At 37.9% G+C, this 15,936-nt stretch overlaps 1 protein-coding gene across 2 annotated transcripts in view; it reads left to right on the top strand.

Moving 5' to 3' along the window:
- LOC134357342 (guanine nucleotide-binding protein G(q) subunit alpha) overlaps positions 1–12,767 on the top strand; it is a 234,883-nt gene extending 222,116 nt beyond the window's left edge. For both annotated transcript variants that reach the window (XM_063068785.1, XM_063068784.1), the window contains one exon: positions 9,152–12,767. In XM_063068785.1, the coding sequence (XP_062924855.1) occupies positions 9,152–9,342 (191 nt within the window). In that variant the 3' untranslated portion in view covers positions 9,343–12,767. The remainder of the gene's footprint in view (positions 1–9,151) is intronic.
- The last annotated feature ends 3,169 nt before the right edge of the window (positions 12,768–15,936 follow it).

Genomic DNA, 15,936 nt, shown 5'->3' with positions numbered 1-15,936 from the left:
AATGTTAAAATGTAAAACAATCAGGGGTTTATCTTGTGCCACATTATAATTTGTTCACTGTGATTTTTTAACTATTTCTGATGTACTGTTACTCTGTTCACTATAGTCTGATACTTCGAAGCTCAAGTGGCAAAGTATTGCAATATATTATAATTACTGTAGGTGAGACATTTCGCATTTTTCTCTACAGTGCCGGTAAGTTTCAAGACTTTCCCCACAAAATACATTGTCCCAAACCTACTACCCAGTTCTACTGATGATTTCCTGGCAGTGATTTGTCATTACAGTGTACATGGGTCAAAAAATATGCGGTGTATTGAGCTAGAATAAGGTAAATCAATAACAATGCAAGTAATTGATAAAGTGCAAGATCATAACAAGATATACAGGTTTCCCCCGCTATCTGAAGGTAAAGCGTTCCTATGAAACGGTTTGTAAGCGGGAATGTCGTAAAGTGAATGAGGAATTACCATTTATTAATATGGGAAAATTTTTTGAGTATTCCCAGACCCAAAAAATACCCTACAAAATCATGCCAAATAACACACAAAACCTAAAATAACTGTCTAGCGTAGCGAAAATCTCATGGCAGCACTCTCGACGCAAGCGCTCTCGGCAGAAGCACTCGCTCCAGTAACCTTTAAGCTGTGAAGCTGCCAAATCATACCAAATAACACATAAAAATGCACAGCCTATATAAAGTAGAAATAATGTATGTATAGTAACCAAACTCACTATTGCCATATTGTTGATGGTTGGAAGCCTTTAGAATTGTTCACTGCTTCAGGACACAGTTTCCTCCAAACACCATTCCTCATCGAGACTGTTAGCCTATCGAGAGCCTCTCCAGTGTTGGCGATTGCCAATTTTATATTGTATTCTTTCCAGATCTCTCGCAAAGAAGCTTCGGAGTTGCCCTCTCCGTCAATGGTACTTACAATAAAACACATCACATTTTCTGTATAGTAAGCCTTAATTGTGGCTATTAGGCCTTGGTCACACAGCTGCAGCAACGATGTCATATTCGGCAGTAAGAACGCAACACAAATGTTATCGCCATACTCGGTAATGCCAGGTGGATGAGCAGCACAATTATCAACAATCACAAGACATGTATTATCGAGGTTATTTTCTCTACATTATTTTTCAACAAAAGGACTAACGTATCCACTTATGTACTCAGAAAAAAGTATTTGGGTATTCCAACCACTTGGATGTGAACGGAACACAACGGGAAGTGTTTTCTTATCAACGCCTTTAAGTGCCCTCAGATTTTCTGAATGGTACACTAGTAGAGGCTTAAGGACAGCATCACTAGTGGTGTTAATAATAGGCATTAGGGTAAACCTGTCCTTCGATGCCTTGTATCCCTTAGCCTGCTTTTTTTCTATTGAAATAAATGTCTTGCTTGGTAATTTTTTCCAATAAATTGCAGTTTTGTCACAGTTAAACACTTGCTTATACGAATAACAAAACGCCATTTCTCTCTACGTATAAATAGTGCGAATGGTGGACGCAGGCAAGTTCAATACGCAGACAATGTCCTTACTTCATTCACCACGATCGAAACGCTTAATTATGTCCAGTTTTACGCTAAGTGTAACACCTTTACGAGCTCTTTTAGGCTTTTCTGATACCTTAGAACTCATCTTGCTAATGGATGCACAAAATAAATTGAGGTAAGGCACGTGTTTAAGCAATGCCGGCTGCCGCAGCTAAAATGCAGTTCTGGGGGAGGAGCTTGGCTGCTCGGGCTCGTGCTGTCTTTTTTCGTAACAGTGAAAACACCTTCTGTTAGTGAAAACGGGTAACTAATGTAGGTCTTTCGTAACAGCGAGGTGTCGTGAAGCGAATGTTCGGAAAATGGGGGCCACCTGTATTGAGAGGCCAAGTGCCCATCTTATCATATAAGAAGCCTGTTCAAGAACCTGACAGCAGTGGGATAGAAACTGTCCTTGATTCTGGTGGTGTGCCCTACGGGCTGCAGGCATTTGAATCTTATGCATGATGAGGAGAGGCAGAGAAGAGAGAGTGTCCAGGGTGGTGGGGTCTTTGATTATGCTGGCTGATTCACTGAGGCAGCAAGAAGTATAGACAGAATCCGTAGACAGGAGGCTGTTCCTGTGATGCTCTGAGCTGTGTCCATAACCCTCTGTAGTTTCTTGCAATTACATGCAGAACAGATGTCATACAGATGTTATGCATCCGTGCTTCTGTGGTGTCCCCATAAAAATTGGTAAGAGTTGCAGTATTTTAAATTAGATGATATTATACTATTATAGTATATTAATGTGCTATAATTTATTTTATATACTACAGTATATACTATAAAATAATAATAAGTAATATTATAAGATTAAAAATTACCGTAGTAATTTCTTTCTCCTCCCCCTCTTCTTTTCTATTCCCTATTCTGGCATCCCTCTTATTCCTTCTCTTTTCATCTACCTATCACACCTCTCTGGTGCCCTTCCTCCTGTTTCTCCCATTGTCCACTCTCCTCTCCTATCAGATTCCATCTTTTCTAGTCTTTTACCTTTTCAAAGTATCTCGTCACAGCTTCCCACTTCTTCCCCTCCCCTCACCCATCTATCTTTCCCTCATCTACGTTCACTTATCACTTTCCAGCTTGTACTCCTTCCCCTCCTCCCACCTTCTTATTCTGACTTATTCCCCTTTCCTTTCCAGTCTTAGTGAAGGGTCTCAGCCCAAAACATTGACTCTTCATTTCTTTCTATAGATGCTGCCTGACCTGAGTTCCTCCAGCATTTTGTATGTATTACTCTGCATTTCTAGAGTCTGCGGAATTTCTTGTGTTTATAACTGTGAGAATCTGTGGGTTTCTAAACGATCTCAGTAGATAGTCTCCCTCCAGAGATGGATACAAAGAGATCAAGAAAGCTGAAAGAGGTGTCAGGTGTGGACTAAGTAAAATAGAGGAAGGGTAAAAGTTGGTGGCGAAGTTGATGAAACCGAGCTCAGCATGTGCAGTAGAGAAAAATGTGAAGAGCATTTCTAGTGTAGGTTTGGAATATGGACAGTTCCTTGTAGCTGATAAAAAGATAGGCATATAACCCTGTCCATCAATGAGCACATCTACACAGAGCACTGTTGCCGGAAAGCAGCATCCACCACCAAGGACCCCCACCATCCAGGCCATGCTCTCTTCTTGCTGTTGCCACCGGGAAGAGGGTGCAGGAGCCTCAGGACCCACACCACCGGGTTTCAGGAACAAATATTACCCCTCAACCATCAAGGCTCTTGAAACCGGAGGGAGTAACCTTACTGTACTTCACTCGGCCATCACTGAACTGCCACTAAACTGGATTCTCTTTCAAGGGCTTTTCATCTTCATGTTCTCAATATTGTTTATTATTATTTCTTTTTTTCTTTTTGGATTTGCACAGTTTGTTTTGTACATTGATTGTTCACTGCCTGTTGGCTGTGGTGTTGCATTGGATCTGTTGTGTTTCTTGTATCTACTGTGGTTGCCTGCAAGAAAATGAATCTTGTAGTTTTATGTGGTGACGTATGGTGACTTTGACAATAAATTTACTTTGAACTTTGGAGTCACAGTAATTCCAGTTTTTACCTTAATATGGTCAGCAAACTACTGTTCGGGATGAGAGCTGGCTCTTTTAATCAGTGAGTGTGCAGGGACTTGAATAGTAAACACAATTCAAGAGATTACTTTTGCTTCTGAAACTAATATTACTTCCCTGACTGGGGCATGGACTTAAAATTAGGTTGACCATGACATTGTTTACTTACATCTGTGATATAGGAAATTTAGAATTATTACTAGAACCATTTTGTCTTCTCAGATTGTGACGGTCAGTAGTCAATCAGTGGAAGCAACTCTGTGCTTAAGAAAGGCCGAAAGATTTATTTACTTACAAGTTCCTGTCTTGCATACAAAACTTCATATTTTACTTTCAAAATGTTTTGAATATTTAAGGTAAAATTAGTCCTTGTTGGCTTATCTCATGATCCTAAATTGCCTCGATTGTAAAGTAAAAATATCACTACACAGATGATTGAAGGCAGTTCATCAGGCCTGCAACATTGGGGTCAGCCTTCCTTTGCCCAGAGTTAACAGTCCGCTTGCCCCTGGGATATACTATTTCCCTTATTGTTCCCTAGATACATTTAATGTAATGGAATTAAGCAAAGGAGCTGGTTCAGCTGAGCAGCCAGCTTCAGTCACAACATCTATTGAATCCCCAACTGCTGGTTCATTGCCTGTTTAATGTTGCTGTGATAGAATATCTTTGACAATCCCAAGTAACCAAAATCATTTGAAACCATTTTAGAAACATAGAAACAAAGAAAACCTACAGCACAATACAGGTCTTTCGGCCCACAAAGTTGTGCCGAACATGTTCTTACCTCAGAAATTACCTAGGGTTACCCATAGCCCTCTGTTTTTCTGAGCTCCATGTACTTATCCAGGAGTCTGTTAAAAGACCCTATCATATCCGCCTCCGCCACCGTCGCTGGCAGCCCATTCCACGCACTCATCACTCTCTGCATTTAAAAAAAAACACTGATCCCTGACATCTCCTCTGCACCTACTTCCAAACACCTTAAAACTGTGCCCTCTCGAGCTAGCCATTTCAGCCCTGGGAAAAGGTCTCTGATTATCCACATGATCAATGCCTCTCGTCATCTTACACACCTCAGGTCACCTCTCATCCTCCGTTGCTCCAAGGAGAAAAGGCCGAGTTTACTCAACCTATTCTCATAAGGCATGCTCCCCAATCTAGGCAACATCCTTGTAAATCTCCTCTGCACCCTTTCTGTGGTTTCCACATCCTTCCTGTAGTGAGGCAACCAGAACTGAGCACAGTACTCCAAATGGGATCTGACCAGGGTCCTATATAGCTGTAACATTACCTCAATCTCAATCTCACGATTGATGAAGGCCAATGCACCCACTGTATGCCTTCTTAACTACAGAGTCAACCTGTGCAGCAGCTTTGAGTGTCCTATGGACTCGGACCCCAAGATCCCTCTGATCCTCCACAATGCCAAGAATCTCATCATTAATACTATATTCTGCCATCATATTTGACCTACCAAAATGAACCACCTCACTCTTATCCGGGTTGAACTCCATCTGCCACTTCTTAGCCCAGTTTTGCATCCTATTGATGTCCCGCTGTAACCTCTGACAACCCTCCACACTATCCACAACACCCCCAACCTTTGTGTCATCAGCAAATTTACTAACCCATCCCTCCACTTCCTCATCCAGGTTATTTATAAAAAATCACGAAGTGTAGGGGTCCCAGAACAGATCCCTGAAGCACACCATTGATCACCGACCTCCATGCAGAATATGACCCGTCTACAACCACTCTTTGCCTTCTGTGGGCAAGCCAGTTCTGGATCCACAAAGCAATGCCCCCTTGGATCCCATGCCTCCTTACTTTCTCAATAAGCCTTGCATGGGGTACCTTATCAAATGTCTTGCTGAAATCCATATACACTACATCTACTGCTCTTCCTTCATCAATGTGTTTCGTAGCATTGATAAATAGGATTTGGTGATTCTTATCCCATGTATACTAAAGAGGAAGGATTAACCTCCGCTGAATCTTAGACCTTCGCTTGGAGCCTGTTGACAACAGCAGATATTCCCAGAATATTCAAATCAAAGGCATACAGACTGTACCCTAGATTGTCTCCAGATATCATCTTCCACTGTTTAATATATCTATTTTGTTAGCCTCAAATTACCAAGAACAAAACTGAATGAGACTTTCAAATAGCAGCCAGCTGTTGCCTTCTAAGGATAATATTTGGTGCAACAAAGAAGCCAAGAAAAATAAAAAAAATAGTTTTGGAACTCATAAAATTCCTGTCAGACAGAAGCCTTCATGCGATAAATTCGAAGTTGTTTTGATGCAACTGAGGTTAATTGGTAAAAAGCTGTGCTTTTAAGTGCTCACAGGAGTATAATAGCTGATTATTTTGTTTTTTTTTCAAAGCCTAGATAGGATTTTGTACAGCAGATTATGCACTGGCTTAAAACTACTTTGCAGTGTTGTATACAGATATTTGCAGCACAGCCATTTATTGGTGTTAAATTGCTGCCATTTAAAAAAATCGTACTATTTAAACAAGTTATTATAGGGTCCTAGAGCAGAGAAACAGGCTCTTCAGTCCACCATACTAGCTATCAAACACCTCTCTATACTAATCCTGTAACCTGCAATGCCATGGCATTTCAAGTGTTAGCCTAAATAATTAAATGTTACATGAGTCCCGATCTCCACCATCCTCTCTAGCAATATGTTCCAGATTTCAAATGCCCACTGGCTGAATAAAAGCCTTCCTCAAAACCCTTGCCCCCCACCTTAAACCTGTCCTCTCTGCCCTCGGTACTCCAAGGAAAACAAATCCCAGCTCATCCGGTTTCTCCTAATAATTGAAATGCTCCACCTCGGGCAGCACACTTTTGAATCTCCTCTGCACTCTCTCCAGTGCATTCGCATCCTTGAAATAATTGTATTTTGGTTTATTTTAATAGCTTATTAGTTAATAGATAATGACCATTTCTCTTTTGTTTCAACAGTAAGCAGAGCAAGTCATAAACTACAGATATAAAAGGCTAACAACAGGAATTCTGCAGATGCTGGAAATTCAAGCAACATACATCAAAGTTGCTGGTGAACACAGCAGGCCAAGGAGCATCTATAGGAAGAGGCGCAGTCGACGTTTCAGGCCGAGACCCTTCAGGAGATGAAGGGTCTCGGCCTGAAACGTCGACTGCGCCTCTTCCTATAGATGCTGCTTGGCCTGCTGTGTTCACCAGCAACTTTGATGTATGTTGATATAAAAGGCTAATTTAGTAGTACAGGCAATACTCATGTTAGAGAAAATCATGATATGGAGCATTTTCTAGAGATGCAATCAACCTCCCCCACCCCATCCTGTAACATGGGGGTCACCTGTACTGTAATGAAGGCAGTTTTATCATCTGCACATATGTGATCTATTTTTGTCACCTTTCCCCGAAAGTATTCAAGCATAAAAACATTAGGTGCTGGCACAGGACATAGGGACTTCTGATGTAAATACTGGGTTGCCATGGATGATTTGTAGCATCGTCTTCCTTTAAAACAAGGTACAGCAGGCGGTGAAAAAGGCGAATGGTATGCTGGCATTCATAGCAAGAGGATTCGAGTACAGGAGCAGGGAGGTACTACTGCAGTTGTACAAGGCCTTGCTGAGAACACACCTGGAGTATTGTGTGCAGATTTGGTCCCCTAATCTGAGGAAAGACATTCTTGCCATAGAGGGAGTACAAAGAAGGTTCACCAGATTGATTCCTGGGATGGCAGGACTTTCATATGATGAAAGACTGGATCGACTAGGCTTATACTCGCTGGAATTTAGAAGATTGAGGGGGGATCTTATTGAAATGTACAAAATACTAAAGGGATTGGACAGGCTAGATGCAGGATGATTGTTCCCGATGTTGGGGAAGTCCAGGACGAGGGGTCACAGTTTAAGGATAAAGGGGAAGCCTTTTAGGACCGAGATTAGGAAAAACTTCTTCACACAGAGAGTGGTGAATCTGTGGAATTCTCTGCCACAGGAAACAGTTGAGGCCAGTTCATTGGCTATGTTTGGAAGGGAGTTAGATATGGCCCTTGTGGCTAAAGGGATCGGGGGGTATGGAGAGAAGGCAGGTACAGGGTTCTGAGTTGGATGGTCAGCCATGATCATACTGAATGGCAGTGCAGACTCAAAGGGCCGAAAGGCCTACTCCTGCACCTATTTGCTATGTTACTGTGTAAATTTATATGGTTTGATTTGTCCTATTCACTCACAATATCAAAGAAAGCCTGTGTTTATATGGTGTAGTTCAAGTAGCTGTCAGAATATTCCAAAAAACTTTACAGCCAATTAATTACTGTATTTTGAAGTCTGGGCACGGTTATATTCTAGAAACACAGTAGGCAATTTGTACATATTAAGCATCCACAAACAGAGATAATTAGAGATATTCTGGATGATATATGAAAATATCAAGTCATTGATCTTTCCTTTTTATTTTTGAACTTCCTAACTTCTCAAAAATATTCCACAAACTGTTTCAAATTCTCTGCTAATATAACTTCCCTTTTTAACATTTGCTTTTTTTTTTGAGAATGTACTTCTGTACACATGCGCGCGTGCGCACACACACAGTTGCTGGTTATAATTGTAAAAATCAGTGAAAATAATCTATCATCATTTAATTTTAAATCCTCAATGACTTTCAAGAATGCTCATGAAATAAACAGCTCCAATTCTTTTTTTTTCCCACAACTAAAACATCCCATCCTTGATTGCAGTCTTTAAGCTTGGCCTGCTGCGTTCACCAGCAACTTTGATGTGTGTAGCTTGCAGTCTTTAAATTGTTTTTGTATTCCTTCTATAGAGCTATGAAAATTTTAGAGTCGATTGAGGATGGCAAAAAAATTGAGGTATGGAGAACAGAAATAAAAAAGAGGATGCTGCAACTACTCAGGAGGTCAGGTGCTCTCTACAAGGAGCGAAACAGAGTTATGGTTTTTCAATGCATAAGCTTTCACCAGAACCTTGAAAGCACCCTACTAGGTCTTTGTATGGTATAGTGAGATCTATAGTAACCAAGGAGCAGTACACCAAATGTTAGTTTAAACCAGGTTTTCTTAACCTGGAGTCCACAGACCCTTGCTTAATGGTATTGGCCCATGGCACTAAAAAAAAAGTTGAGAACCCCTGTTTTAAACCATAGAGTGCCACCTCTGTCTATGCAGCACTCCCACAATACTGCACTGGAATCTCATTCTAAACCAAGTGCTCTTTTCACCATCTGTTGTTACAGAAAAGATGAATATTAACACCACGCAGAGCCTTTTTAATGGGTGGTTTTATGACTTATTGAGTAGTATATTTATTTATGGAGAAGCCTAATGAGTTTCTTTCAAATCAGTTAAATCATCAGTCACTTTGGAAATATGAACTGCATGCATGGCTTCTATGGTCATTGCAAATTTATGGATCTGGTTATTCCACTTTCTTGTATCATCTCTATGTGATGACTTTTAATAAGGTTATTTAAGAAACATTTAATTATATAACCATGTCTCCTTTCCAATTATCTCATTAATAGGACCACAGCGAGATGCACAAGCAGCAAGAGAGTTTATTCTGAAGATGTTTGTGGACCTGAATCCTGATAGTGACAAAATTATCTACTCTCACTTCACATGTGCCACGGATACAGAGAATATACGGTTTGTCTTTGCTGCTGTCAAGGACACTATCCTACAATTAAATCTGAAGGAATATAACCTGGTCTAGTATATTAACTGACCTAACAATAAAAAGAGTAACTGTATTATCTGTGAAAATGATTTGCATAATTCTAATTTATTGCTATCCTGGACTCTGTACTTCTACAGAGTCTTAGTAAATATTATGATTTTATTTAACAAAAATGGGCAAAGATGCTGACACACGTTTGTGGCACCTGTCTACTTTTTAGGCAAAACTTTGTGAGTTCATGCAAAATTTTCAATTTTCACTGTAAATTCCCATTTTTGCACTCAAAGGGTTGGGTTTTTTGCTTTTATAAGCACATCCCTTCCCCTTCTCCTAATCCCCAAAGAATATTTGAGGTACAGTGTCCTTTTTATGAGGTGTTCCTCTTGACACTCTGTGGTACACAGTTACTGTGGTAATGTTTGATGGAAATCAAAGCTGTCAATGATGATAATTGTATTGTTTTTCTGATGGGCAAGAAGAATTGGTCATGTGAATTTTAAATTGCATATATATTATTTAAAGATAAAGTTTCATACTAAACAATTTATCTTCACTTTAAGTTATAAAGATGGGAGATCATTAAGCAATAGTTGATTGCCATCATGACTCAACTTTAAATGTTACCACACTGTTTCCAAAAAAACGTGGATAGATATAGGTAAGAATACAATATTGAGAATGTTATGTACTTGTAAAACAATATATGGGGTTTGAATTCTATTTATTATTGCCACTCTATGAATATTACTAAACTTGTTTTATGGAAAGATGCCAACAAAATGTCATATACACTATATTTGCTGATTTTTGCAATATCAACATAGGTCTTCTTCCTTAGGACTGTATCTGGAGACATCATTGACATCCATACTTTGCTCCAGTGTAACTTTTTGGCTTTTAATAAGGAACATTTTAATATTGCCACTCTGTCTTATTTGCTTTGCTAATTTAGAATTTTAATAGATAAAAATTGCTTTCCTCAAGAAGCCAAAAATAATGTGGTGTGAAACACTTGAGTAGAAGATGAATAGCAAGCAAATAACTTTTTTGCAGTGTTGGCACTTTGGATCTCCTAAAAACAATTTGTTTGACATGCCAAAATAAATGAGAAAAAACTGGTGCTTTTTCACATTGTATAATATTTGCCATTACCTGTGTACTATTCTTTAACATAAGCTGCTTAGTGTCCATGACCAATTTTGTATCTAACTTTTTTACACATATGTTAAAAGGTACTGTAATCATGTTTTGATAAAAATCTTGTAAGATCCTTAATTTTAAAACAAAATGGTTTCATTTGCCATAACTTGCTGGAAAATGAACCTGTATTATTACTTTTGTCCAACCATAGACAAACTTAAAATTCTGAGGCCTGGGCTGTTAACAAAAGCAGATGAATGTTTGAAGAAGACAGGTTTGAATGAATGTCTGGTGTTCTTTTAGCTTGCTAGTTTTAAGATTTTTCTGTCTTTGAGGTTATAGCTCAAAAACTTCAAAGAAGTCAAGGTCAGTTAATTTTAAAGTTCCTGCACTGGCCATTGTCAAAGGTGGAACGCCTTTATGCATGGGTTTATGCTTCAACACAGTTTTTTTTTTGTTATGGAGTACCAAAGTTAATGGTCAGTGATTGTCTCCCTTCACTTCTGCTCCTTCACCTAACATGTATTAAAATGAACCAATGGACAAAATTCCTATAATTTGTACAAAAAAAACCTGGCTATAGGTTTAATGTTATTATGTACTTGTAATCATTGTGTGTATGTGTGTGTGTGCGTGCGTGTATGCGTGTGCATGCACGCGCATGTGTGTGATGTACACATATTGGCTTTGTGATAATTTTGGCAGATTGAATGTGCTGCATTGATATGTTTCTATGTAATTGTATTGTAAGTCATATAGCTAATTCACATTTTTGAATAACATTATTTACTTTTTTAAGACGTGAATGTAAATCTTTGCCAGTTTCTTTCTCAGCTACGGATTTGAAATGTCATTTTGGAAGTAAAGATAATTATCATACAGTCTGGTCTGATTAATATACATCACAACAAGTTTCTAATTATATAATTCCTTTTGTCAAAGTTTATCTTTTTCCAGAAAGATTGACCAAATGTCTGACCATGAAGTGGACAATAACTAGCTGCATTTCTTCTCATCGTCATGTGTGAAAGAAAATAATGTGCTTCGAAGAAATCCTTTGAAATTACAAAGTCTTTTAAAAATAAAATTGTATTCTAGGCAATTTCATTTGCTGATCCATGTATCCGAGTGCTTTTGATAGGATTGGTCACAGTTTATATTGTAGTACATCCAAAATTTGTGTTTCATGCCTCATGAAATTGGCGTTAAGAACTTTGTGTATCAAAACCGAAGTCTGAGAGAGAAGATGACCTTTTGACTTTGCTGAAGTATATGTGCTGTATTGGGTGTTACAATTTGAAAGTTAAATGACAGCTCTTAATATACTGGTCATGCACCAGAGGGACCAATGCAGTGTTGCTCATTCCTATGAAAGGATCAAGACATTTTATATCATCAGTTTGAAGTAGAACTAATTATCATTTACGAGTTCATGTCATTAATTGCGAAATGAATAAATGAAGTTAGGTACGCTGTGTATAAAACAATGAAGATGGCCAGCTGCATGGTTTACTGTTGAAACACTGTCAATTTTTTTTTATCTGAGCAAAATGTAAAACATTTGGCATACTGATAACCTTCATTTATTTCGTTTCACCTTTGCTCTGTCAATTGGTCTTTCTGGAATTTCAACATATTGGCACTTCAAGAGGAAATGATGAATGTCTGTGAGAATTTAAATATTTCAGTTAAAATACAGTATTATCGTGGTTGGGCATTCAGTTTGCTAATAACATGTACAGCTGATGAAATCTAAATTGCACAGGATAGTGAAATATAGTATGTATCATCGTTTGTTACAGTGCCAATCTGGTGAAAACTCTGGTGAGACATTAATTTATGCTAGATAATCGTAACCTGCAATATTTGAAAGCATATTTGCTCTTTTAAAATTGTCATTTAAATGCATGCATTGTCATTGTTTGGGGAAGGAAAGCAGCTTTTGGAAAAATCTACTGTTGTATATTCATATCCCAAATGATCTCGCTGGTTACAAATATAGTATTTTTTGGCCATAATTTTGTACTGGTTTCATTTGATGCCTCCTGATGGTAATTTTCTTCTATCCTTTTTTTATGATGCTGACCCTAGAATATTTTTTTATTCCAATAATTTTAGACTGCACAAACAAATCCAGTATAATTGTTTTCTGGCAGTTGACTTTCTTGGGAGGAAATTTCAACAGTACCAATGTAGTTGCACAAAAAAAAACTTACATGTCCCTTGTCATTGATTGTATGTTCAATAAAATAGATACTTTGAATTTTTAGGGTTTCACATGGTCATTCTAATAATAGGAATTGATGAATTATTGCTACCAGAAACGGTCTGTCACAGTGTTACATTTTCAATAAAAAAAGTCTCTGTACATTGTATAACAACAAACGTAAAAGCGAGAAGTCACATTTTTAAGTATTTTTTTACATTCATCTTAACTGGTCTATGCATTCAATTATTTATAATCATTTGTAGCATGCTGACACAATTGACATTCGATATGCAGGTCAGTTCTGTTAATAATTATGCTGTGCAAAACAATATAAATGAGGGCATAAGTGGACAGTATCCAAAGAAAGGCAATGTGTGACAAATAGGCTAAGATATGACAAAGAAATATATATGTTTAGAGATAATGGGAGCCAATAAAAACACTAGTGTATGGTTCTCTGTGGAGTATGAAAAGTATACCCGTGTGCTTAAATCATTAAAATTTTAGAAGGGTAGTTTGAGAAAATGGTTATAAAATCAGTCAGAAAAATCCTGCACTATAGATTATGTCATAAAATACAGGAGCAAAAAAGTCATGGTAAACCTTTATAGGATATTGAGTTGGCAACAATTGGAGCTTTGGACGACTGATTTCAGAAATGGGGTTATCTGCTTGGAACAGAATAAGCTAAAAGGAAATCTGAGAGGCTCTTGAAACCAAGCAGGGTCTTGCTACAAACGGGTGGAGATAATTGTTCTGTTGGCAGAAGGCTGAAGAATAAAAGACCATGAAATAAAATAATAGTAAAAGAACTAAAAATTACATTAAAAATTTTACGGAATGAATAGTTATGGTATGGAATGTATTAGCAGGAAGAAAGGTGGAGGAAGCTTAGCTTCAGTACTGATGTTCCAGAAGGAACTGTATTGGAACTTAAAAGAAAATAAATGCAAAGCTGTGGAGAGTGTACATCGGACTACTTGATGTACAAAAGACCTCATTTCCTATATTCGTATTATGATTTTTTTTTTGCCCTACAATTTGCGGCTGATCTATGATAAAAGTGTGGATTTTCCTGGTGTAGTTTCCTTTCAAGAAATGTTGGTCTGATTCTTAGTTCTAAGATAATGCACATTGAAAGGCACCAGCAGTGTAATTGCATCATAAGTGAGCAAGTCTTTCCCACAAAGCATGCCTCCCTGGCTCAGCACACTGTAAAAGGCTTCAGGACAAACTGCCTCAGGGGCAAATTTTTAACTATTCCAGATGCATGGAACACCTGAAAACTCCTGGCAAAAAAAAACTTCATTTTAGTTAGTTGTTTTTCATGCTTCTAGATTAATTGTTCTTCTGACTATTTCCCAAAATGGAATTTAACCAATTTTAATTAAATTATGACCGTAGCATTAACATTAGTATATTTGTATTTTCCTTTGACACGCTTAACATTAAAATTCTCACATTTTGTCTCTAATATAACTTCGATGACCAATGAATGTTTTTTTGTTTTTCCAGTCACTTAATTCCCAGTATGGTTCTTCTTTTCTGTTAAAATGATCAAATTTAGAAAGCAGCCTGACTCATTCACTGAAAGCTTCATGCTTGCTCTTGGCGGTGGGGGTGGGGGGGGGGTGGTAGAGAGAAATTTCCTTTGGATTTCTTTAAAAGGTGCCTTCATGCTGTCTGAGGTTTTAGTTCTGCACAAGTTATTGTAAATCACTTACATTGGATAATCCATCAGAACTTGAAAAGAGATCTTGGTGGTAAATTTACTGGATTCTGACCTAACTAATGTGTGAACTTGTTTGGTTAAAATTGCAAAAACATATCAAACCAATGGCCAATATTTAATAATCTTTTGCCATTTATCTATCCTCTCTAATTAAAATATAGGTTGAAGGAACTAGTAATTCATGGATTTCAATTTAACTTCAGATAAAAATGCATTGTGCAAATCTTTAGTTTTTTTTGCAAGGTGGGAGTGAATGATGGCTTCAAGCACTACTTTAGCCCAATATGATTTAAGTAAAGTATGTTAAGTAAAGTATTATCAGTGCAATAAATCCTGCTAGATCTGACACATAAACCTGCTGTTCTGAAATAGAAAAACAATTTACACCTACATTTGCTGTATATCTGCACTTAGCAGCAGGCCTGTAAAGTACCCACAGAACTCATTGCTTTGGACTCCAGTTTGCTGGAATGTAAACAAGCAGAGGGTAGGCCAGCTAAACAGAAAGGATTAACTTTGTTTTTGAAAATGTCCCTCAATTTCAAAAAAAAACTCATGGAAAGTACAGTTCATTTTTATGGCTTTAAAAGGTGCAGTTTGCAATTTGAAGTTAATTGTAAAATTGAATATGGAAATATGTTGAAACTGTTCTGGAAGTAGCATTTGATGAGCACAAGGAAATATGCATAAATGGTAGATTGCTTAATTTCTAAGTACTTGGGATGACAACATTTATAAAGTTGTCAGTGTTTTGAAATTACTTGCAGAACCAGACTGAGTAGTTCAGTCCTTAAAACATTTCAAACTTTATGTAAATATGCTGTTGACTTGATCGCGGTGAGGAGGAATTTATTCTTTGTGGTCATGAACCTTTGGCAGCCCCACTGCTTGACAGCTATGAATTAAATACACTAAAAGCAAAAAATGACAGATATTTAAATTAGAAAGGTGTCAAGGTTATGGAGAGAAAGTGGAAAAATAGTGTCAAGGACATGATTGGATCAACTACAATATTACTGGTGGATCAAGTTCAAAGTCAAAATCGAGCTTATTGTCATATGCACAGGTACATGTATACACAGGTGCGGTGAAAAACTCAGCAACATCACAGGCATCGAAACAACATGCACAAGAAAATCAAATTGAATGTAAATTATACACAATTTTAACAAGAAAGAACACAATGAGGATAAAAATGAAGTCCATTGTAATGCAAAGTGGTCATAGTGACATCGTGATTAGGGTTACGGCAGTTGTTGAACCTGTTGTTGTGGGACTTAAGGCTTCTGTACTTCCTGCCTGATGGTAGCTGTGAAAATCTGGCATGGTTCAGATGGTGAAGATCTTCATGTTAGATCTTGCCTTTTTGAAGCAGTGCCTCTTCTAGCTAGCTCGATGCAGAAGGATGTGCCCATGCTCTTTGCAGCTTCTTACATTCCTGCACACTTAAATTGCCATACCAGACCATGATATACCAATTGGGATGCTTTCAACAGAACTTTTGAAGAAGTTTGTGAGTGTGTTCAGTAAGAAAGTAAAGATCCTGGCG

The sequence above is a fragment of the Mobula hypostoma genome, chromosome 16, assembly GCF_963921235.1.
Source record: "Mobula hypostoma chromosome 16, sMobHyp1.1, whole genome shotgun sequence".
NCBI lineage: Eukaryota > Metazoa > Chordata > Chondrichthyes > Myliobatiformes > Myliobatidae > Mobula > Mobula hypostoma.
Note: the sequence above shows the minus strand (reverse complement) of the source record. Positions and strands in the feature narration are given on the sequence as shown.